Below are 23,580 nucleotides of genomic sequence, written 5' to 3' on the forward strand. Positions count from 1 at the left end.
AGTTTAAAGAAAGCTCAAAAGCAATAGTGTAGGCAATATGTTGTCTGAAGTGGTTGACTATCAGATAGATCACTTACAGGTAATGTCTTCTGCAGTGTAACATGATATGCATATGAATTGAAATGTTTCAGGACTTGAATACTTTTGCACTGAACACAGTGAACGAGTTTTACAACACTTTTTATTCATATCCAAATGAAAATTTTTTGAAAGATGTTAATTTAGATGTGCGTGCTTCAGAAGAACTGGACTCTGGTATGGCTCCACAGTTCATCAAACCTCTGCGCTCAAACAGTGTTATCGAGGGTGAAAATCTCATACTTGAGGTAGCTGTTTAATGAAATGTTATCTGGTTTTAATAAAATATCCATTATAGGCAAGAATTATTGGCAATCCATTACCGTCAGTTTGCTGGTAACTGCTCATTTTACATATACTTATTGAGTTATTAGTATCAGATTTTTCTGTTGACTGTTGTTATCTGTTTACACTGTATGCGGCTATGTTGCATAACTGTTATAAATGGTTAAATATATATATTTCATTTGAAGTTGGCATGAAATGATGCTGTTTGCTATTATCCCTCTTACTTCTTGATGTGTGCTTAATTGATTTGTTTTTATTCGTAACTCATGTTTATAAATGTACTGATCTGTATAGCGCAAAAAATTCTGTTTCAGCAAATATTTCTTATTTTTATTTTAGGTACGTTAATGATAAAGAGGTGGTTCCAAATGAGCGTGTAGAGGGGAAAATTGAATGTATTGCCAACGAAGTTGTATTTCTGCTTCAAATTAAAAATGCTCGTCCAGAAGACGCGGCAAATTATAAATGTGAAGCAACCAATCCGTATGGGACACAATACAGCGAGGCTTCTGTTACAGTTGAAAGTAAATGCTCACGCTGTGAAATACTTTGAATGTTATTTTGTGAAAAATATATTTATATTTTAGTTCCAAAGCCCGCAGATCAAGTTGCTCCTAAATTTGTAATTCCTTTGGTTGATATGCGTGCAAATGAAGGAAAGACTTTGCGCGCTGAAGTTAAAGTCCGTGGACGACCAACTCCGGAGTTAACATGGTCTGCATATTTTTTTTATTTTATAATTCAATTGCAGTATTATTGCATATTTATAACGTTACTGATGAGGATTTTAAATTATGCGTAACTCATATTGCAATGTTAAGGTTCAAAAATAAAGTACCTCTAACACCTGAGGAAGAGGGATTGCACATAGACAGCTTGGGAGAAGGTAGATGGTTGTTGACAATGAATAAAGTTACTGCTGATGCATCTGGATTGTACGAATGTGTAGCAACGAACAAACTCGGCACTGATCAATGCAGTGCTGTATTCACAATTAAACGTGAGATGGGTTCCATTATAGTGCGCTAAATAAATGTAAAGTTATTTTCAGCATCGAAAAGCAATCGCAAACGTGATGATAACTTTTATGCCCCTGTATTTAACGTACCTTTACATGACCGGCGCCTTCCTGAAAAATCTGTTATGGTAATTGAATGCTTCGTTGACGCAAATCCAAAGGCAACAATTCACTGGTAAATAAACTGACCATAAATGAGTTGAAGCAAATTTAACCGTTGTGATAATATAATGACTCGAAACTCTACTGAACTGTGTGTATTTATACTTATATTATAACACTTTTCTGCAGGTATAAAGGTGATCAGCTCCTTGAAGAAGATGCTCACGTTCAAATGGAAACATACCCTGATGGAAAGTGTCGGTTGCGAATACAATACTTTTCTGAGTGTGATGCAGGTTTTTATCGATGTACTGCTGAAAATGAAATTGGATCGGCAACTACTTCAGCATATTTATCAGTAGAAGGTATGTTGACTAACGATTATTCGCATCGCAGTATAGTCTGTGATGTATATATATATATATATGTTTAGTGGAGAGAGAAAGAGAAGTTTCAAAAAAGACAGAATATGCACCATTTTTTACAAAACTGCTGCAAGACACTAAAACATCACTTGACCTTCCAGTTTGTATAGATTGCGTAGTCAGAGGTGTTCCATTTCCAGAAATTCGATGGTAATCACCTCCAGTCTGAGGATTGATAACTTGTGGACTAGTCTGATACTATTTTAGGTACAAAGACGGTATGGCTATTACGAGCAGAGATGTAAAAACAGAATTATTCGAAGACGGCAGGTGTTGCCTAACTATTGACAAAGTAGATCAATCAAATTTGGGAGCATATCGATGCGTTGCTAGTAATGTGCACGGCTCAAGTAGTTGTGCATGCATGCTCATTAGTGACAGTAAGCAATTTCACTGTAAATTTACTGTAAAAATATTACAGTATTGTAATATGAAAATAATCTCTTTACAGCTTTGAAAGCCGACAAAAAAGTAGAACAAAATGCTCCTTGGTTTTCAAAAACTTTAACTGATACATGGGTTGAAAAAGGATCTGATTTGATGTTAACCTGTAAAGTTGACGGTGATTTTCCAATGGAGATTAAATGGTAATTATTTATTTAATACTTTTTGACGATTAAATCAAAACAGTGATGGTAAATGTTTTAGGTACAAAGACGGAAAGTTACTGCGCCCATCCGATCGAATGTCAATGACGTTTGATGATGATGGAACAGTTACTTTGAAGATTCTGCGATGCAGCTACGCTGATGAAGGATTGTATCGTTGCGTGGCTGAAAATTCAGTCGGTACTGCCAACAGCATGGGAGTTGTTTCCGTTCCAGGTAATAATTGTAAATCTGCCTTTCTTCTCAACTTAATTTACGTATGCTGTAGTGGCTATGGAAAAACAAAATTTCATTTTGCCTGAAGGGGTGGCTCCTCAGGTAATTGTTCCTTTGGAGAATGAACGCTGCACTGAAGGTGATCGGTTGGAACTGAATTGTCAGTTTTCTGGAAGCGATTTACAAATTCGATGGTTCAAAGACGGACTGACTGTTAGTTCTGATGGTCATATAAAACTGGAAAATGCAGAAAATGGCTGGTCTAAACTTATAATACCATCACTAATGTTAAAAGATGAGGGCTCGTATCGTTGCGTTGCTAGCAATGAGTTTGGTTCTGCAACTACTAAAGGATTCGCTCGTGTTGAATGTAATAATTTCCCATGTTTTTTGAAATATCATTATTTGTTGTTTGAAATTTAGTTGTTTCAATGAGTGAATTGCTGCGAGCAAAGAAACCAAAAACAACTCTGATCGATTTTACAGTACCATTAAGAGATTTACGTCTGATGGATTCGCATCCTCTTTTGCTCGAATGCATATGCAGTTCTGGTGAAACTCCTGAAATTAAATGGTGCTTCATACTTTTCAGTTTCATCATGATCTTTCATTTTATTTTAATTTCATAGGTACAAGGATGGCGATTTGCTCCAAGAATCTGACCGCGTCATTATTGAAAATTTGCCTGACGGAAAATGCAGACTTAAAATTCACAGCTGTACACCTGATGATGAAGGATTGTATCGTTGCGTTGCAGAAGACAGTTCAGGATCAGCAAATACAAAATCGAGAGTCATAGTAAAACGTACTGAAGTTTGCAAATGTATTCTGATTTTATTAAGCAATGTTAATATGTGTACATTTCAGCATCTTTTATTGGGGAAGATTTATCTCACCGCAGAAGCATAGCAGGCAAAGCACCACACTTTATCGAGCCTCTCACTTCGCAAAAGCTCACACAGGGATCACATCTCCGCTTGGTTTGCCGTGTTGATGGTGATCCAATGCCATCGATTCGATGGTAGCATGTTGTGTATAAAGTAGATTTACAGTTAAGTCATATTTTCCACTTTGTCAGGTTAAAAGATGGAGATCGCATTTACTCTGGTGGTCGACATCAAATGAATACTTCACCAGATGGTTTAGTTGAATTAATTATAACCAATGCATCTCCGTGGGATTCAGGATGCTATCGGTGTTTGGCTGAAAATGAACATGGATCAGCTAGAACAATAAGCGATGTACGAGTTGACAGGCTGAGCAAAAAACCAGCTGTTGATTGGGAAGAGGAGATCAAGCATGGAAGGGCTCCAGGATTTATTCGACCTCTAACAGTGAAGCGCGTCATGGAAGGGGATACGATCACACTGGAGTGTTTGCCATTTGGAAATCCGTTTCCTGAAATACGGTGGCTGAAGGATGGTGTTGAAGTGTCACCGAATGAGAGAATCGATATTCAACAAGGAGAAGATGGATGGCAGCGTTTAATTATAAAAGATGTCTGCTTGAATGACGATAGCTTTTATCGATGTGTTGCTTCAAATGAATATGGCACTAACAGTACCAAAGCACAGCTCATTGTTGACGGTATGTACAGCTTAACTTCAGTGTTTGTTCAGATTAGCAATTGCCAATGTTTTAGCTAATTCAGAAAAGTCAAAGGTAAACCTACTTGAAGAGGAGCCTGAGCCAATTAAAGAAAGACTTCGTTTCAAGCAAGGTTTGGCAAATTTGACAATTCATACAGGTTCACCTGCTGAATTTGAATGTTTTCCTGTTGGTTCTCCATATCCTACTGTTCAATGGTGAAGAAATTCTTTGAGTTGAAACGAATGTTTTAATTTAAATAACATTCTTTTAAGGCTGAAAGATGGCGTGCCTTTGGTCCCATCTGATCGAATTCTCACTTGGAAAGACAGGTGGGGATTTCAACGCTTAGCAATATTAAATGCCACCATAGATGATGAAGGCGAATACAAATGTACAATAACAAATGATGATGGGATGATTTCGACAGAAGGAACATTATCCATACTCAGCGGTATGTTTGTACCTGTTCCACTGTAATGCTGACATGTGCAAAGGCATTTTGATTTTAGATAAATATGAACGCCAAATCATGGACAATGCGGATGTAGCAAGTCATGGACGAGAGTTTGCCGATCGACCTGAAATAGCTGCATTTTTGAGACATTTGAAGAATAAGCATGTTTTTTCTGGTTTTCCGGTGATTTTTGATTGTCTTGTTAAAGGATCTCAACAAATGGAAGCACGATGGTATGTAAGTTTTAGAAATGAATTGAGCAAATTTATCTTGATATTAACAGGTATCACAATGGAAAATTAATTGAATGCAACGAAAGAGTACATGCTCATTATGCTGGCGGTGGTTCGTACGTTTTAATCATCGATTCTTCCGTTTCAAATGATGTGGGCGAGTATGTGGTGGAACTGTCGAACCAATTTGGAATGATCAGCAGCTCAGCTGTGTTGGATGTTACAGGTAAGTAGTATGTTGTTTAAAATGGCAACTTAACTGAACTACTGATGCTTCACAGTGCCGAGGTTGGATCACATGTCCATTGATCACCCTATGGAACCGTGCTACAAGTATCTTGCGGATGTTCTACCAAGACGATTGCACTATTCCTCAATTCCAACACCACCTGACAGAGGGCCATTCATTGCTGAAGTTTCAGGACATTTTCTGACGTTGTCTTGGATACCAACGAAACGTACCCCACCTCGATATTCACAAGTTACTTACATTGTGGAAATGAGAGAATTACCATACAGAGAGTGGTATGTAGTCGATTATAACATCCCGCAACCCTGTTGCAAAGTTCGCAACATGGAACATGGTAAAAGTTACCAGTTTCGCGTTCGAGCGGAAAATCTGTACGGTATAAGTGACCCATCTCCTCCATCGCCTCCATCTCAGTTGATGGCTCCACCAAAGCCTGCTCTAGGTGAAAAATTAAAATTATAATATCGATAAGCGATCTGAAAAGTACTAACTGACGATAATATGTTTTCAGACAAGTACAACAGGCCCATACCGTTGTTAGACCCTTATGCTCAGGATGCAATGAACAAAACATATGGTGAACGATACGGTATAGAGCAATGTGAATATGTGGGTTTGTTAAAATAAAAATGTGTACATATTCAGCATGCGCACCGTGGTTTTCTCCTCAAGAAACTGATCGCGCTTTTTGTCCTGAACGAGGAAAACTGGTATTGTCAATGTTTGCTCATGGATATCCAGAACCAGAAGTAAAATGGCTTTTCCGTGGATGGGAAATTCAGCCAGACTCGTTGATTGGGAAATACAAGTCAGTGAACAGTTGATGATTAATTTGATTATTTTATTTTTGATTTCGAGTTGAATTTTATGATATTAAATTTTAATTATAAAAACGCTGTTAATTGTTTCAGTATTCGAAGAGAAGGAAATGATGAATATTCCCTGACAATATATGCATTCTCGAAAGAGGATGTTGGCCAGTATCAGTGTAAGGCAGTGAATGATCATGGTGAAGCTCAGCAAAATGTATTGGTTGATCTGGCTAGTAAGTTTCATCTTTGTGTGACAACTGTAAAAAGTTATGTTCTTTCTGGATAACGGATTTCAATTCTAGTTCGCCCAACGTTTATTCAGCCACTTAATTCCAAAGTTGTGCAAAGTTGCAAACCTTGTCGCCTTGATTGTCGCATAGATGGCACACCGATTCCTGAAATCAAATGGTACAAGGTAATTAAAGCATTGACACTAGATAAAACAGAATCTGAATGAAAAAAGATAATTTAATAATAACTTATATATGACTTGATTGCACGGATAATTTAGGATTGGAAACCTCTTTTTGAAACAAACAGAATAAAATTCGTCCATGAACCACCTTGCATGTATTCACTGATAATTGAAACTCCACTACTGCGAGATTCTGGAGTCTATGCATGCATAGCTAGCAACGAAGCTGGTGAAGTATCTTCTACTGGAACTGTTGCAGTTGAAGGTAATTCAAATTCATTTTTTAATGCTAAAAATTAATTTTAATTGTCATTAAATTAAAATTTTTCAGCTGAACCATTTGATTACTGATTTAAAGTGATGAATTATTGCCTTTCATCTGGTCAATCCCCAGGTTTCAAAAATATGAAATCAGATTTTCATTTCCACTGTAAAAATTCCAGCCAAACAAATGCTGGAAGAAAACAAATTCTTCTTTTAGAAACTAACAATTAGGAAAATAAAACAGTAGTATTAACTGATAGAACAAATATTTCAGCTTTTCTGATGATAGATTTCTTTTTTTGTTGTTGATGATCACAGCAAACAAATAGCTTATGTATATTATTATTTAAATGTACTGCTTGATCATTTTTCAGTGCTGTCTCATTTATTAAAACCACTGTTTGGTGATCGCAGGTCTGCCAAAATTTTATGTAATTGCCATGCACTTCATATATAATTATTGTATAGCATAAATACTTCTTGAAAACACTGTTTAACGTTTAGCAGTTCAGTAAACGTTGCGCTGAATAAAAATATTCATGCCTTTATCTCTGACGTTATTTGCTAACTTATGTATGAATGAAATGCACAAAAAATATGACGAGGTAATTGTTATTTTAGGAGTTACTTGTTTTAGATTGTAATACCAACGTAGTACCAACAACCAACGATTGTCAATTTTAGAGTACATTATTGTATTAGTGTAAAAAAGTAAGTATTATACGTTAGTGTAAATTATGATTTTTTGCGAGCTTTAGATTAACTATGAACAATATAATAAAATCTGTAAAAACTTTATTTCAAAATTCTTTAAAATAATAAACATTAATTAAACTTCGCCGAGTACTTCATACTTAGATTCTGGGATATGAAATGGTTCATAAAAAGTAAGAAGGTCAGAAGCCAGTTCTTCCAATAAGCACTTAAGCAGATCGAAATTTTTAACACTACTAGATTCAGTATAGATTTTTTCACAAAGAGGAAGCAGACGACCAACGCAAAATTTCAAATTATCCGCATAAATTTCCTAAAGCAAGCAGTGGTGAATCAAAACGCAAAGCAACTAACTTGTCATCAGTATTTGTGAAATATAAATCAAGCCTCACTTTCGGTATACAATCAGGTGTGTCTTTCAAATAGTTCAGTTCTATTTCCCAGATATGGAACAACATTTGGTCAATAGCATTGGATATGAATTCTGCCGACTGTCTTAATTCACAAAGTTCATAAGTAAGCGGCACAACAGCACGAGCAAAACTGCATATCTGAGATGTAAGCGACAGACGGCAGTCTTCTGAAAGCAAAATTATTAATTAAAGGTATTAATTTCAATTGCCCATTTGCAAGACTAAGAAGCATTCAACTGTTTAATGCTTAATTTAAATGAAGTAGAAGAAGGTAAAGAAAAATCAAGTCTTCAAGTTGTTTTAAACTGTTTGTCAAATTAGTGAAACAGTTAGCAGAATTTTACAAAAATACATTTACCTCTACCGAACACAAAATCTGATATGTCCAAATGAAGTTCATTCATTTCAGATATATATTGATTTAATCTTGCCTTGCTTCGTAAATTATAAGGTCTCCAACGATCCTCCTATGAGAGAACAGTGCAAAAATGAATTAACCAGCAAATTCTGCTTACCGCGATTCTAAGCTTCATGGCATCGATCAATAGCCGTTCAGTTTCGTCCAACATTTTTTCAATGTGCGGCTCAAAAAGCATCTCAAGTTCAAATTTCAAATCCAAATTCGATTGCATTAGCTAAACCAGAAAATAAGGTGACAATAAAAACATATTTACGGATAAAATGCCAACTTCTATTACCACTTCAGCACCTTCGAAAGCTAATTTGATGCAGCGGGCGGTTGCTTTCAGATTAAGACCTGATTGAAATATATGTCGAATAAATAATGAAGCATAATTTTTCATTTCACCGCTAGCCCACAGAATCAAAACTTAAAAAGTGATAAATGAAAACCACACAAATAACCAAGCAATTATCTAAGTTTAAATGTACCAGAAAAACATAATGGATAATCAGCAAAAAGTTTTCGAAACTCTTGTACAGTTTCGGCTAATGTGTTACAGACTAATCTATTCAATTGTTGCACATAACTGAATGGATTGTCAATTAGTTTCAATTCTTTGACCAAATATTTAATGCTTGCCGACTGATTTTTCAAAAATAAATCGCATGCCTAGAACCAAAACGCGTCAACATTGAAAAATTCAGTTAGGCAAGAAAATAAAAGTTTACCTGCGAAACTTTATCCAATTTGATAAGAAGTAGCACAGTTTTTCTAGTTGCCTTCGGTCCACCTTGTAGGTACTTGTCCATAGCAGGCTTCAATTCAATCATCAGCTTCTCTGCCAACTGATTTTGTTTCTGTTCAAATTTTTCAGTCATCTCCTTGACCAAATCGGTGTTGCAGCATTCCGCCAAAAAGTCCTTAGCTAAACGACATACAAAAGACATTACAAAAACATCAAACACAAATAATACTCAGTGCCTTCAGTAAGCAATTCAAGTGCAGAATCAAAGTCTCGCTGTGCAATACACACGTCCAATTCATCCGGTAATTCTCGTATCCATTCCACATCCAAACCTGAATCATACTTTCCAAAACTGTTTGCTGATTGATCCTTATCCAAACCTACAAAATTGTATACACGTAACTTTTAAAATAATATGATTAGCAAAATCGGATTCAGTTCTTATTAAATTTTCACAAAAAAAGAATAAAATGATGCACTGATGTGTCACTAATCATTCACCATATATCGTTATCAAAATGTCAAAAATAATTTAAACATTAAATTTAAAAGACTGATAAAAATAAATACTTTCATTTCCCAAAACACCATATTAACAAAGAATATTCTAATACACGGTTTATTCAAACCTGACAACCTACAGTAATACAGTAACCAATAAAAAAGTGATTTGCATATGCCAACAGCAATGAGGAATCAGTTAATAAGAAATATAGTCGAAAAGTATAAAAACGCTGGAAAAATAAAATTAACGAAATAAATAAGCAACCCTTGACTACTTTTACTTTACAATAAACGCACATTTAAACAACCTTTTTTAACTTTTAACATCTGGCTAAGAAATATTGTTTACATACTTTGATTGTTTATAGTAGCCTGATCACACAGTCTTTTCTTTTCAGTCTTTATTCGAATCGTCGCTTGACGCATCAAGGAACCTTGACGAATCATAGACTTTTTAGCGCGTTCTAAAGATTCAAACCAACACCTCTAAACATTTGCTTTTAGATTTGGAATTTATCACATATGCGCAAATGGCCACACTTTAATTAAAGTGCTTTCGCATTTGTAATAGCTCTGTTGTGGAAAAACGAGAAGTTTGAATACATTTCGGCAATTATCGTTGTCTTTCACATTTATGAAAGCAACATTTTCAACCTCATAGAATGCGGTAAACTTGTATCTAGTTTGTCCAAGCTGACTAGATACACCTTTCATGCTTAAAAAAATATTTTAGAAAATAATTTTAGAGAAAAACAAAACGTCAACGCGAAACCTCTTCGGCGAAAAAACGGTCAACATCAAACCATCAGTGAAGAGCAAAGCATGAATCTGTTGCATAACGGCCATTGTTTCTGGATGAAGCTGTGTTAGATCGCTCTCGTAAATAAGTTCTCGTTCCACATTTTCATTAAGATGCTGAAATGTTTCAGTATTTTTTCTTCAAATGAAATGAACCAAATATATCTTACACAACAATCGTCGACCATCTCCAAGAGCTGTTGGGTCAAGTTTCGCCTTTCTGGTATCTGTTGAGAGAAACTTCGAAAATCACCTGAACGACATATTTCATGTAATCGCAAACTAAAAATCTTCCAACAGACCTCGAATTTGACTGAATGAAGTATTCATCATTGACTCAATCACACATTTTTGCTCGCCAATGATCAAACTGAGGTGAACCATATCGTTTTCAAGTCCTAGTTGAAATCAACGTCATTGACAATCACTACAAGTGTAAGTTGCTTACGTGAAACTTCTTTCGATGTCTCAATGAACTGATTGTAATTATAAAATACATTTTTCTTTACTGATTCGGAGAAATCCTCTGCTAGAAATTGAACAGATGATCGCAATTCTCTCAGTTTGCGAGTATCATCTGCAGAACCGCTTTTCCAGTTATTTTGAAGAACTAAATATATTTTATTTATAACTTTTAACTAAAAATCATTGTTTTAGAACTACTCACGTACAGGTATTTGGATCGTAATTTTCTTCACTAAGCTCTTTTTCCATTTGCGATTTAGATAATTTCATGGTTAATGTAAGAAATCTTTATAATATGAAATTCTTCATTGTTCCATAACAGTTATATGGTTACTTCTTAATTTTGAAAATGCAAAAATACGTCAAAATGCTTGAAAATTCAAAATAAAAAATAATTGTGTTAAATTACAGTAATAATAACAAAAGGTATTGGATTAAAAAACAATAAAGTAAATTCAGTTTATCTGTTCATAATTTCAGCATTTTAAAATTAATTTTAAAGCATAAAATTTTGTTATTGCTCGAAATGTTCATAACAATCGCTTTTTTATGTTTATTATAGTGCTGTACTAGAAATTTGATCGAGCTGCAGTGACAAAAAAATATTTTGTACCTGATAACACTGAAATATGGTGACAGATAGGTAAAGCATTATACAAACTGATATTATGTGAAATCATTTATGAATTTGAATTTTATTCGTGTTAACAATTTTGCTTTTACATTTATCAGCTCCACTAATTTTAACTAGTTCAACAATTTGACACACTGCAGTACAACAGATTTTATCTTCCCTTGACTATTTAATCAAAAATGATTTTGTCAGCGCAGTGAAATTTGTCATATAAATGAAGCTTTATAAACACAACTCATTGACATGACAGTTAGAAATCATTTCAACAGTTGGACATTATAGAACAATAATTGGGCTGAACTTTCTGAAATTGCTGAAATATTTTTCAGCTTTAAAGTATATTTGTTTGTCTGATTAGATAAACAGATGTATAATTTTTTCAGCTGCTGCATATCTGAAAATTTAGACATATTAATTATAAAAGTCATTTTAAATCAACGCAACGCCATGTGTTTTTTCAATTTTAATAATTACCATTTTATAATTGCTACAGGTTTATTTGCAATAATTTATTTTTTTAAATAATAAAATTTTAGCACTACATTTACCTAAGAAAATGCATCAGTAGCTGTCGCATAGGATGTATTATAATTAATGATAATAAATTGGAATTTCATTAAATCAGTACTTTACTGCGTGTATTTCTTTCAAAAAATATTTTATTTTTTTATTGGAAATGTACTATTAATAAACATGCTGATTTAAATTTTTTTAGTGATTGTTTTCAAACTTTAAAGTGTGGCAAATTCATATACTGGTGAGGAAATATTTTTCGTTAATTCTGATTAATTTTTAAATATATTGCATTAAAATATTTAATAGTTTCACAAAAATGATTTTTTAAATTTTTTTCATAGAATTTAAAAAATTTTTAACTTTATTTTATCTTGAATAATCGGACCTGCACATTAGATTACTGTAGAAAAGTAGGTTACGCCACTACATATTTGCTTTTTTTGCCGCCTAACCATCACTTTTTAGTTGGGTGTCGAGCAGAGTGCCGGTTAAGGCGTTTAGCTCTCTTACGCTTACTGAGGTTCGAAAGACGTTATTGAAGTGTTAGTGAAGCTGCGTCGTCATCTACCTACAGTTTATAATATCCAAGAAGTGTACGATTTAAAAGAAGGTGATATATTTATATTACCTTGTTAGAAATTTCACTTCAGTTTTTTTACTTTATTGAATTTCCGAGTGAAAGAATTTGATGTTTTTGATTTTTCACAATTTAAGTTTTTTTGTTTATTTTTGTCATTCAGCGGTGTTTATTTGTTCACGCTTGTATTTTGCGGTAAATGGTGTGTTAGAATGAAAATAATTTTGGGTAAATTCATTGTTGTTAATTTTCTTGCTGTTATTTATTTCTTACTATGACAGTTAAAGGTATTTTCACTTGTAACATTTCGCACGTGATCCCAACATGATAACGTATTTGAAAAGGTTGTTCTTGAATATAAATGTTTACTGTAGTTTCTTGCAGTCGCTTGAAAATGAAACTAGTTCTAAGTTGCAGTTGCGTGCTCTTTTGCTTAACACTGTGATTGATTACTTTTCTTTTTGTCTTGTTCTTAGGCGTTTTCTTTTATTAAAAAAGTTTTTTTTGTTTTTCATGCTTCGAAACGATACGTTGAAGTTAGCCCTGTGGTCAGTGTTGTTGGCTTTTCTATAATGTTTGCTTATAATCGCTGTGTAGTATTTCATTTTGCTGTTTAGCCTTGACAAGTGAATTGCAGGTGAAAAATTATGCATCACCTGTCTTCACAAGGTCGTTCACTTGCACTTTTATAATGATTCGGCGTTTGTCTTGTTACAATGCTTGCGCTGTTCTAGTTGTCTTTCGCAATGGTTTGTGTTGCTTATAATTCCGTTTTTTTTCTTTTTCTAGGTGCTTACTACTTTGTTTGAGAGGAACATATTTCCAGCAGTGCCCAAGTGGGCTGGTGCTTTGATTTTTGCGTTTCAAGAAGTGTTTGCTGTTTCTGAACGAGAGGGATGATGAACGGTTTTAAAGAAGTGGAGCCCTCTTTTGAAGATTGTTTGTTTATGCTTTCCAAAAAACTGGTTGATTCTTCATCGACTGTGAATATTGACAGTCTCTTGGTATAATTCAGAAAGAAAATTTTGCTGTTTTCAAAATTTTTAAATATAAGTTGTGTTTTGTTTAATTGTTACTTAAGGATGCTTTTACTGCTTTGGTCGGTGATTGTGATTTTCATTCGAGTCAACGCAATAAAAATATTGAAACATTTTTAAAGCGATGTAAGTTTACAGCTGTTTTTTATTTATTTTTAAATATGTTGGTTTTGCATTTGTATTTTTCTTTTCAGATGGAAGTTCAGTTGATGAAATTAACAAAATGCGTATGCGAGCTAGTCATTTTACATTAATCAAAGTAATTGGTCGCGGTGCATTTGGTGAGGTACAACTGGTTCGTCACAAGCGTACTAATAAAGTTTATGCTATGAAACTTTTAAATAAATTCGAAATGGTCAACATTTTTTGTTTTTTTCCCTTTGTTACCTTTTTTATTTTCCATCTTTTTATTTTAGATCAAGCGTGCGGACTCAGCATTTTTCTGGGAAGAGCGAGATATTATGGCGTACGCTGATCCAATGTGGATTGTTAAAGTAACAGCAGACATTTTGCACTTTTGCAAATAATGAACGTGTATTTGTTTATTGAAGCTTCATTACGCGTTCCAAGATTTGAAGTATCTTTACATGGTAATGGAATACATGCCTGGTGGAGATTTGGTCAATTTGATGGCTAATTATGACGTTCCGGAGAAATGGGCAAAGTTTTACACAGCCGAGGTGGTTTTGGGATTGGACGCGATACACTCGATGGGTTACATACACAGGTATGCGATATAATTCTCCATAAGTATTATTTAAGTAAGATTGAAATTAACGATCTGCAGTATCGATTATTGATTTTAAGTGGATAGGTGAAACTTTGTAAATGCAAGGGGTGGGCGAGTGCATCATTTATGACAGAGTTGATCAACTCGGTGAGGGGTCAAGCATGTGATAAAAACTGGTCGACAGTTGAGAAAGGTCAAGGAGGTGTCGAGGCGAGCATTACGACACCAAAGTCCTCAACCTTGAATCTCATCTTAAGCAAAATTTGTTGAAGGTTGATTGAGAATTCGAATCAACACCATTTTATTTTAACATGCGTACATATATTTAAATTTTCAAATTATATAGAAAGAATATTGTAAAAAAAATTTCTGTAATAAAGCTCTTATGGATTCAATCAATATAAATGTTCTTTATATATTGAAATTATGTGAAATTGATTTATATTTTCATTATTTGATGATTAAAAGCGTCTTGCTGCACAGCGTTGCTGTGTTTTTTATTTAGCATTGCTGTTTCACAATGACGCAATAATGTCTCGCTTTTAGCAGTTTTGATACTTGCTTTGAAAGCACACATAATTTACCTAGATAATACTTCTTTATTTCCTGTTCAATATTGGAAATTTCTAAACAGTTTTCATTGTATAATATTTTATTTGTCACTATTTTTTAAAACTTTGAAAAATTTTATTTTTAGAGACGTTAAGCCCGACAACATGTTGATCAGTGCTTCTGGACATGTAAAATTGGCTGATTTTGGTACGTGCGTGAAAATGGATTCAGTAAGATTGTTTTACTAATTTTTTACATGAAATTGGTTTAAATTTATTAATGATATTTTAGGACGGGTTGGTGCGTTGTAGCACCGCTGTCGGTACACCAGATTACATTAGTCCAGAAGTTTTGCGCTCTCAAGGTAGTGAAGGTGTTTACGGTAGAGAATGTGATTGGTGGTCCGTTGGTGTATTCATTTACGAAATGTTAGTCGGTAAGCAAACATGCTGTTTATTGAACTTGACAAATATTTTTCTTGGGTAGTTTAGAAAAAAAATCAAATTTTTTTTTATATTTTATTCGAAAATATGTCAGCATGTGAAGCTTTCTGAATATAAATCACGAAATTTGATTCTTGAAAAATGATACAAAATGTTTATTTATGTTCGGCAACATTATATACGTAAAGCATTTCGGAAATGTAATCTCGAAATTGCTGTATTGAACAATAGCTTTGTGTACTTTTCTTATGATTACTGATATTCAAAGTGAATTTTTATCATAGTTGCACTAGTGAAATAGGGGTATACGGGAATGCACTAAGTAATTTCAGAAACAGTTTTTCTGTTTATTTACGTGTGTTAGGCTAAATTTACTTTGGATTCAATTTTGAAAAGAGAATGAATGACGTTAACGTGGGATTTTTTTTCAATTTGAATCCCTTTTTTTTCAAGAAAGCAACTTAGGTTTGCATGAATAAAGCGACTGATATTAATCATATCAATTTATTTGTCATCTGTTGAAATTGAGCAAAAAACAGTTACTTTTTTTAGTAATTTGTCTTGAATTTCTAATATGCAGTTGTTTTGTTGTATATGATTAAGATTTTTTTTGAATTGTGACTATTTTAAATCAAACAATGTAATGATGATTGAATGTTGTAATGGGAAAAAGTAACACATTGAATAATATAAAGATAATAAAAAACAAATTTGTTTTACCTATATGTATAGTTTGTTGTCATTATTTTATGACTTGCTTATAGTATAGTGTTTAGATTACGCTTTTTTGGATGTAAGTTTTGGTTTTGCCTTCAGGAAAGTAAACGTTAAAATTTTTTTGTTGATGATGTTTTCTTTCTATTTACTATGGTTTCAGTGGGTAAGATGAATGCAAGTTGAAAACTTCAAAAATTTTTCACAATATAGTCGACAACATTTTTGTTGAATTAATTTTAATTGTATGTGTTTATGTGAGAAGTATGTTTTGATGAAATAAATTTAATAGATGGTAGTTGTTGATTTGGCAGTGGATTTTTTCTCAGGCGAGAATGGAAACAAGGTACAATTTGTGGTTTATGAAAATTCTGTGAATGATAACATTTTACAGTAGAATTTCATTTATTTTTCAAACTGTTGTCAGTTTCTGTTTTGTGGTTCATCAAAGGCATGTTTTTATTTTGTAATATGTGATAAATTTGAAAAAAAAATTATTGAAATTTTGCATTTTGTTCAGGTGAAACACCGTTTTATGCCACTTCGTTGGTGGCCACGTATTCGAAGATCATGAACCACCAAAGTACTTTGACTTTTCCGGACGACGTTTCAATTTCGGATGCTGCGAAAGATATTATTTGCAAGTTTTTGTCGAATCGAAATGTACGTCTTGGACGACAGGGTGTAGCTGAGATCAAATCCCATACGTTTTTTGTCAACGACGAGTGGGATTGGAATACTATACAGAACAGTAATGTTGGAAAAATTTTCTGCATGCTCTCACCATTGCGTTTGGATGATTGGTTTAAATTTTTAGCAAGACCACCGGTAGTACCCGATTTGACCGGTGACGATGATACGAGAAATTTTGATAACATCGAAAAGGAGGGTCTTCCTCAAGAAAGTTTTCAACTTCCAAGAGCATTTGCAGGCAATCAGTTGCCGTTTATTGGTTTCACATATTCAAGAGAATTTAGGTTTTATTTGTTTGTTTGTTGTTTGTTATCCATTATATTTATATCATTTTTAAATTACAGTCCAATGGCATGTTTGGCGGTGTCTCAGCAAACGTTGGCCGACGCCAAGTCGGATTTGCAGCGACTCAGCATGCAAAATGAACAATATGCCAGTGAACTGGGCTTGGTTCAAGAAACTAAAAAGTTTGAAGGGATTTGTTTTTTTCAAAAATAACCAAATAATATGCACATTTTTACTGTTACAGATTAGCCGATGCTTGTTTGCAGCAGGTCAATGCAGACAGCAGTTCGATCGAATTTGACTGTTTGAAATTGGAAAAAGAACTGGCTGCTGTTCGTCTTGAACTCAAAGAGGTAGAAAACGAAGCTTTGCATATTATTTTAATGGAAAAAATCACGATAAATTCATTATTATTATTATTATTATTGATTTCGTTATTGTAATTGTTGTAAATTCATCTTAATTATATGAAACGAGTTGTTTGTTTGTGCAGACATCGAGAAAGTTGGAACAAGAATTGGAAAATCGCAAACAACTGGAAGTAATGCTTATTAATGTACGAAGTGAGTATGACAATTTGCAGAATGCGGAAAGGAAAACCAAATCCGAACATGCGATTGATATGGACCGTCAAGTAAATGCTGTTTTCTTTTAATTTTAATTATTATTATTTTTTCTTTGTTCTTTATGCTTTCAGATTTCTGAGTTGAATGAACGTATTCGATTGCAGTGCGACAGCGAGGAAAAGCTTCGCACACTTTTCAACGAATTGCAAGAAGTACGCGTGTAGATTTTTCTGTTTTTGTTTTGAAAAAGAAAGTAATAAGTGGAATATTTAAATTTTGAAAATTTATTCATCTTTAGTCGTACAATAATCAAGATCTGGCTTTGCGAGAATTGCGCATCAAATATGATGTATTGACTAGTCATTGTGATGAGGCGCAAGAAAATTTGAAATCAGTCCAAGCTCAATTGGACGCTGAACGCGCTCAATCTACCCAACAATCGCAGCTATTGTTGTCCACTAAAGGTGATGCTGTAATTGTTATTAAAAATCATTTTTTTTAACGATCGAAAAGATTATTTATTTGTAGAACGTAACGATGCGTTGCAAATCAAGCTGGATTATTTGAGAGAAAAATATACCAAATTGTCCGATGAGAATCAAACTTTGACAGAAAAGAAACACAATTTGGAAAAGGTGATCCATTTGTTGTTTTGGTGGTATAAATTCTCTTGGCCAGGGGGAAAGGGGTTTATATTAATTTTTATTGAAAAACTGAAAATATATTTAATGTCAGTGTGAAATTGTTGCAGGAATATTCGATAACAGAATTGGAGTTGAAAAATTTGCGTGATAAATATGAACAAGAGGTGCAAAATTATCAAAATTCGTTGAACAGTTCTCAGATTGGCAACGAACAGTGCAAATCCGAATCGACGTTTGTAAGCGGTGAGTATATAGCAGCTTCGAGGATGTAATAGAATATGCAGTTTTTTTTTATTGTGCAGAATTGGAAAAGAAATTGCGTGATGAAGAGACGTTGCGACATTCTTTGCAACAGCAGTTGAACGATGTGGAACGCCAGCGTAAAGTGTTGTCGTTGGACTGTGACCATTTCAGTGATCAAATTCAGCAGTTGGGCATGGAGGGTGAAAATTTGAAATCCAAGGTTGCTTAATATAGCAGATAATTTTTGTTTGTTTGTGGAATGATGATCAGGGTTTTTTTTCTTTGCAACAGATTCAAGAGTTGACCGGTCAGCTGGAAGTGGAAGCGGATAAGCGAATCCGACTTCAGGGTGAATTGGGTACGGCGATGAGCACAATAACGACATTGAAGAACCGCGAAGCAAATTTGGAACGGGTTTGTCGTCGATGGACATTTTTTTGTTACTTTTGCATTGCAAATTGCCATTTTATTATTATTACTATTATGTGCTTTTTCTTTGTATGCAGGAAATTTCCATTCTGAAGCAAGAATGTTCACAGTTGGAATTTTTTTCCAACGAACTACGAAAGTGAGTTTTATTTGATTTGGTGTTCGATTCTTCTTCGATGGGGATGATCATATTTCTTTTTTCCACATTATTTTAGATGCAAATCCATCAGCCAATCCCAACTCAGAGACGTTGAAGATCAACTGGAAACACATCAGTGTCTTTATGTATGGGAATTATTTTTCTGTTTTCCCTCTCAATTAATTTCATTATCTGATTTCTAGTCATTGTACAAGAATCAGACGAAAGAACTGAAAGAATTGGTTTCAACCAGAGACGAAGAACTGAATACTGTGAAGTATGTTGTCCAAAAGGATATACAACATGTTGAAAATATGGATTATTTTTTTTTAATTAATTTTTTTTCCAAATAATCATTGTACAGATCAAATTTGACTCGACAAGTGGAAGCTGTACAATTGCAATTGGAAATGGATCATAAAGCTCGTCGTTTGGCTGAAGATTCGTTGTCTGATCGTGAAAAGGAGAAAGCGATGCTGGAGATTGAACTGAAACGTTTGTCCAACCGTCATAAGCAGGAAATTACTAGCAAAGATGCGATTATTGATCAGGTATTGTTGTTTGTATGTTTGTTTGAAATTATTTATTTTCAAGTTGGTTTATTTATTTATTTGTTTGTTTGTTGTAGTTCAAGGAGAAGGAACGTGCCTATTTGCAGACTATTGAAGAGCTGCGCAAAGCGCACGACAATTTGAACGTCAATTTGGAAAATGTGAATCAAGGTGCGACTGGGAATGTCAAAAATTTTGAATTTTCTTTTTTTTTTTCACGATAATTCTGATTTTAGAATTGTCTCGAAAAACTTCCATGTCAACATCAACTGACGAACAGATTCAACAGTTGAAAAAAATGTACGAAAAAGAACAACAGTTGAAGAAAAGTGTAAGTGGATGGATAAATCGATTATGCATAGGATGTGAAGTGAAATTATATATTTATTTTTAGTAAGCTTATTTTAATGAGGCGTTATTAGTTTCTGAGAGGGGAATATTTTGCTCAAATTCAATCTAATAATGGCTGTTGTGTTGATAATTTGTAGGCTATAGATAAATTGACTGAGGTGATGCAGAAGAAGAGCACGCAGAACAAAAAGGGATACAGAGCAGACGAGCTTAAGCGAAAAGACAAAGAATTCAAAAAACTGCAACAGGATGTGCAGCAAGTATGTGTATTATTTTTATTGACCGTGAGCGCGTGCTTACTGGGATATGTATGTGATTTTGTATTTTGCTTTGCTTTTCATCAGGAGAAACGAAAATACGACGAAATGGTGGCCATGTATCAGAAAGAGATGAGTGATTTGCAGGCGACTTTGTACGAAGAGGGACAAGCTAAAGAACGACTGCTGATTGAATTGGAATGCAAAGAGGAGGAGTTGGAATTGCTCCAGCAGAAGCTGCACATGCTTCTCAGTGAAACTTGCAGTGTCGATTCGGCTAGTCTGGCCGAGGTGGTCGATTTCAACAATGGTGAAAGTTGTGCGGGTCTGTTGTTGATCATGTTTTTTTTAAAAATAATAATGGAAAATTTTTTTATTCCATTTCATATTGGTGCAGATGCGAGATTGGAAAGTGGTGTTTGGATTCCGCACGGAGTGACAACGAAAAAGAAAGGTTGGAGGAAACATTTCGCGGTCTTGTCGAGTAGAAAAATTTTCATCTACAACAACGAAGCGGATAAACAAAATCCATCCAATGCTATCATTATTTTGGATATTGAGTAAAATGAAAATTATTTATTTACTGTTTATTTATATTTCGTTGTGAATTTTCCAGGAAATTTTACCATGTACGACATGTCACTAATGCGGATGTGCGATTTGCCGAAGAAAAAGAAATACCACGTATTTTTCAAATTATTTATGCTGGCGAAGGGGAGAGCCGTCTTGCCGGTGAAGTTCAACCTCAATCGGTGGACGTGACAAAGGAGGTTGATTATTTATTTTGTTGTTGTTGCTGTTGCTTCAAGCATTTTTTTTCATTTTTATCCATCCGTCATATTGCTCGTATTTGTTTTTTTAGGACGTGATGTCACACAAGGGGCATGATTTTATAGCGATTTCATTTCACAGCCCAACATCCTGTGACATTTGTAGCAAACAACTGTGGAACGTGCTCAAGCCACCTCCGGCTTTAGAGTGCAAGAGTGGGTTGAATTTTTTTTAATTTCTTATTTAATATATTGTGTTTTTTTAATATCTATTTCAAGGATGTCATGTGAAAATTCACAAAGATCATTTGGAAAAGCATGACCGAGACGTGGCTCCATGCCGTGTGAATTACGATCCGATGTTGGCTCGCGATCTGCTTTTGATGGTGTCATCCGCCGACGAGTGCAAAGTTTGGGTGAATAGAATTCGAAAATGTATGGAAAATTTTCGAAAAGGCGGTGACTTTTTGAAAACTGCCAGATCGTCTGGTTCCAGTGTCCACAAGTGAGAGAGAAGAAGGGTTTGTTGTAATTTTCTGTATTTTTATTGGCATTCATTCAAGGGATTCTTTGCGGTTGCCTTACAAGCCGTACACTGCACTGGCCTCTGCTCACCGAAGCAATCCAGCTGTGACTGCGGGGAATTCCAAAAAGAAATCCGATGACCACCGTGCCGATGATCATTGAACATGGATTCATACTGAAATAACACTTATTCTCAGTTTATAAGCTCATTCATTCATTAATCTATGCCTTTAATTTTCTTCTATTTATTGAAACTCTGTTTGTTTGGTGCTTAAGAGATGAAACGTTTTTATGTAATTTTGTTGCTGCCCCGGATCACGTTTTTATAGTACTAGCCTTATTCGTTTTATGATGCTCCTTATTCATTTTTCGTGGACCAATTGTTCTTGTTATTTATTTATTTGCACACTGGCTTGCTCTGCCTATGCTTAACGTCTGTTTTAAAATTTTGAATAATTTGCCTTTACTGCTATCGCGGCAGTGTTCATCATTCATTTAAATTTGATTTATTTATTCTTGTTCTCATATCTCTCATTTCACCTCATCTCTTTGCACACTGTCGTTGAGCAACTGTATTTATTTTCTGTTTTTTTTTTTCATTTTCACTTTTTGACCAGCACAGTTTCAGTTTTATATAATAAATTGATTTGTTCATTAAAATTTGTCTTTATTTTTCATACAGAATGGAATGATGAACCTGCAGAAAATTGATGTGATCGATCGATTCAGTTTGGCATTCTCTGTGCCTTTCCTATCTTTGCTTCCTCATCATATTATGTCAATCATTTCAGCATTTTCACCTGTGTAATGGACAGTGATCGAATGACACGGTACTTTACTGGCAAGTGATTAACGAACGTTGCTCAACTACCCTTGCAGCAATAATGAACAGCGCATAATTTATTCATTGCGTACCACGTCTTCAGGGAAAAGTATTGGATGCAAAGATGTGGAAAGAAAATTTACAAATTTTATACTATATTAGTTGACGGAGACAAGCTGATATGGAGAAAAATATCCATCCGCTGTGGTGAGCGGTGTTGTTGGTGGCAGTCTGTGACGAACGAAAATCATACAAGCTTTTGCAAATTTTTCTGCTGTTCAAATTTTGCTTCTGCTAGCTTTCAACAAACAAAGCGGTAAGAATATTCTCTTTTTCTTTGTTTCCAGAGGGGCTTATTTTAACATTTATTATTTTTGTTTTCTTACTGTTTGTTTTCTTAAATTTCCTTTTTTTCAGTATCATCATCTGGTGAGCTAGTTGAAAACGTAAATGAAATTTCCATTTTGCAATAGTTTGCTCTGTATTAATTAGCATTAATTGTAACGGAATCGAGAACTTAGGTAAACGTTAGTGCAGCTTGAAAATAATTGAAACGGTTTCTGGATTTGCATCGACCATCATGCGTTTGACGTAATTGGCATGTAATTTTCTTTCTTCTACTGCTCATTTCAGCAGCAGTCATGCAGAACATCTTGCTGATTGACTAGTGCAATTTGATTCTCTCTTTCTTTCTTTATCAATCCTCTTCCCCCTCCCCCTCCAACTCCTACTTATCCTTCATCGCCTTGGGCTTCATTATCAGTCCATTGAACTCTTTTAATTGTTTCGCTTTGTTCGGCAAATAGTTTTCAGTGAGAAAAATGGTTGAAGAGGATTTTTTCGTTCGCAGGTAATGCTTTGCGAGCAGCTGTAAAGCTCTCGACTGCTTGTACACTCTGAGGAAAATATTCACGTTGTCATTAGATTTTTCGTGCTTTTTCAAAAAATCACTGATGGCTACAAATATGCAAGACAATAGTAGTAGAAGTGAAAATTAATTTTACTTTTTTTTGAACACGAGATTGTTGCCAATGGAGATATTTGCTTGCATTGTCACTTGATATTAGACGCTGAATTATTGATAAATATTTTTTCTGTTGCAATGGATCTCCCATTGCAACAATTTCTATGATTAGTGTTTACATTGCTGGAATTCTTGGTAGAGCACGGCTTGCTTGTTCATTTCGATATCACTTGCTGTACACTTTTATGATAGCAACTAGGATGTGTATGTGTTAAATAAATACGAGTAAATAGATCAATTTGATTAATTAATTTGTTCACTTTTTTCTATGTGAATATGTCT

The 23,580-nt window shown here is 34.3% G+C and overlaps 4 protein-coding genes across 4 annotated transcripts; 3 read left to right on the forward strand and 1 right to left on the reverse strand.

Moving 5' to 3' along the window:
* The first annotated feature begins 37 nt into the window (after positions 1-37).
* On the forward strand, positions 38-6,970 carry Tsp_09715 (putative muscle M-line assembly protein unc-89). Its single transcript, XM_003374355.1, has 26 exons — positions 38-79; positions 132-326; positions 377-414; positions 706-890; positions 954-1,080; positions 1,188-1,366; positions 1,418-1,559; positions 1,676-1,851; positions 1,920-2,061; positions 2,119-2,291; positions 2,363-2,498; positions 2,560-2,735; positions 2,788-3,105; positions 3,603-3,756; positions 3,814-4,322; positions 4,387-4,540; positions 4,598-4,776; positions 4,835-5,012; positions 5,063-5,238; positions 5,294-5,704; positions 5,774-5,875; positions 5,908-6,070; positions 6,174-6,307; positions 6,377-6,489; positions 6,586-6,754; positions 6,933-6,970. The coding sequence occupies exons 1-26, from the start codon at positions 38-40 to the stop codon at positions 6,968-6,970; spliced, it is 4,509 nt and encodes a 1,502-aa protein (XP_003374403.1).
* Positions 6,971-7,763: 793 nt separating this feature from the next.
* Tsp_09714 (exocyst complex component 8) lies at positions 7,764-10,714 on the reverse strand. Its single transcript, XM_003374356.1, has 11 exons — positions 10,633-10,714; positions 10,501-10,583; positions 10,336-10,447; positions 9,886-9,996; positions 9,247-9,408; positions 9,012-9,208; positions 8,772-8,952; positions 8,579-8,709; positions 8,396-8,515; positions 8,239-8,347; positions 7,764-8,047 (listed from the first exon to the last, which is right to left on the reverse strand). The coding sequence occupies exons 1-11, from the start codon at positions 10,712-10,714 to the stop codon at positions 7,764-7,766; spliced, it is 1,572 nt and encodes a 523-aa protein (XP_003374404.1).
* Positions 10,715-10,874: 160 nt separating this feature from the next.
* On the forward strand, positions 10,875-13,422 carry Tsp_09713 (conserved hypothetical protein). Its single transcript, XM_003374357.1, has 7 exons — positions 10,875-10,892; positions 10,988-11,003; positions 11,207-11,244; positions 11,966-12,011; positions 12,411-12,476; positions 12,686-12,717; positions 13,312-13,422. Exons 1-7 carry the CDS (start codon positions 10,875-10,877, stop codon positions 13,420-13,422), a joined length of 327 nt encoding a protein of 108 aa, XP_003374405.1.
* Positions 13,423-13,782: 360 nt separating this feature from the next.
* Positions 13,783-22,747, forward strand: Tsp_09712 (putative protein kinase domain protein). Its single transcript, XM_003374358.1, has 23 exons — positions 13,783-13,845; positions 13,976-14,053; positions 14,111-14,286; positions 14,987-15,071; positions 15,133-15,277; positions 16,519-16,975; positions 17,036-17,158; positions 17,221-17,329; positions 17,470-17,610; positions 17,841-18,006; positions 18,071-18,177; positions 18,294-18,429; positions 18,489-18,629; positions 18,936-18,997; positions 19,201-19,274; positions 19,362-19,548; positions 20,037-20,466; positions 20,773-20,888; positions 21,019-21,142; positions 21,206-21,431; positions 22,243-22,281; positions 22,378-22,481; positions 22,692-22,747. Exons 1-23 carry the CDS (start codon positions 13,783-13,785, stop codon positions 22,745-22,747), a joined length of 3,345 nt encoding a protein of 1,114 aa, XP_003374406.1.
* The last annotated feature ends 833 nt before the right edge of the window (positions 22,748-23,580 follow it).

The sequence above is a fragment of the Trichinella spiralis genome (assembly GCF_000181795.1).
Source record: "Trichinella spiralis strain ISS 195 chromosome Unknown Scfld6, whole genome shotgun sequence".
NCBI lineage: Eukaryota > Metazoa > Nematoda > Enoplea > Trichinellida > Trichinellidae > Trichinella > Trichinella spiralis.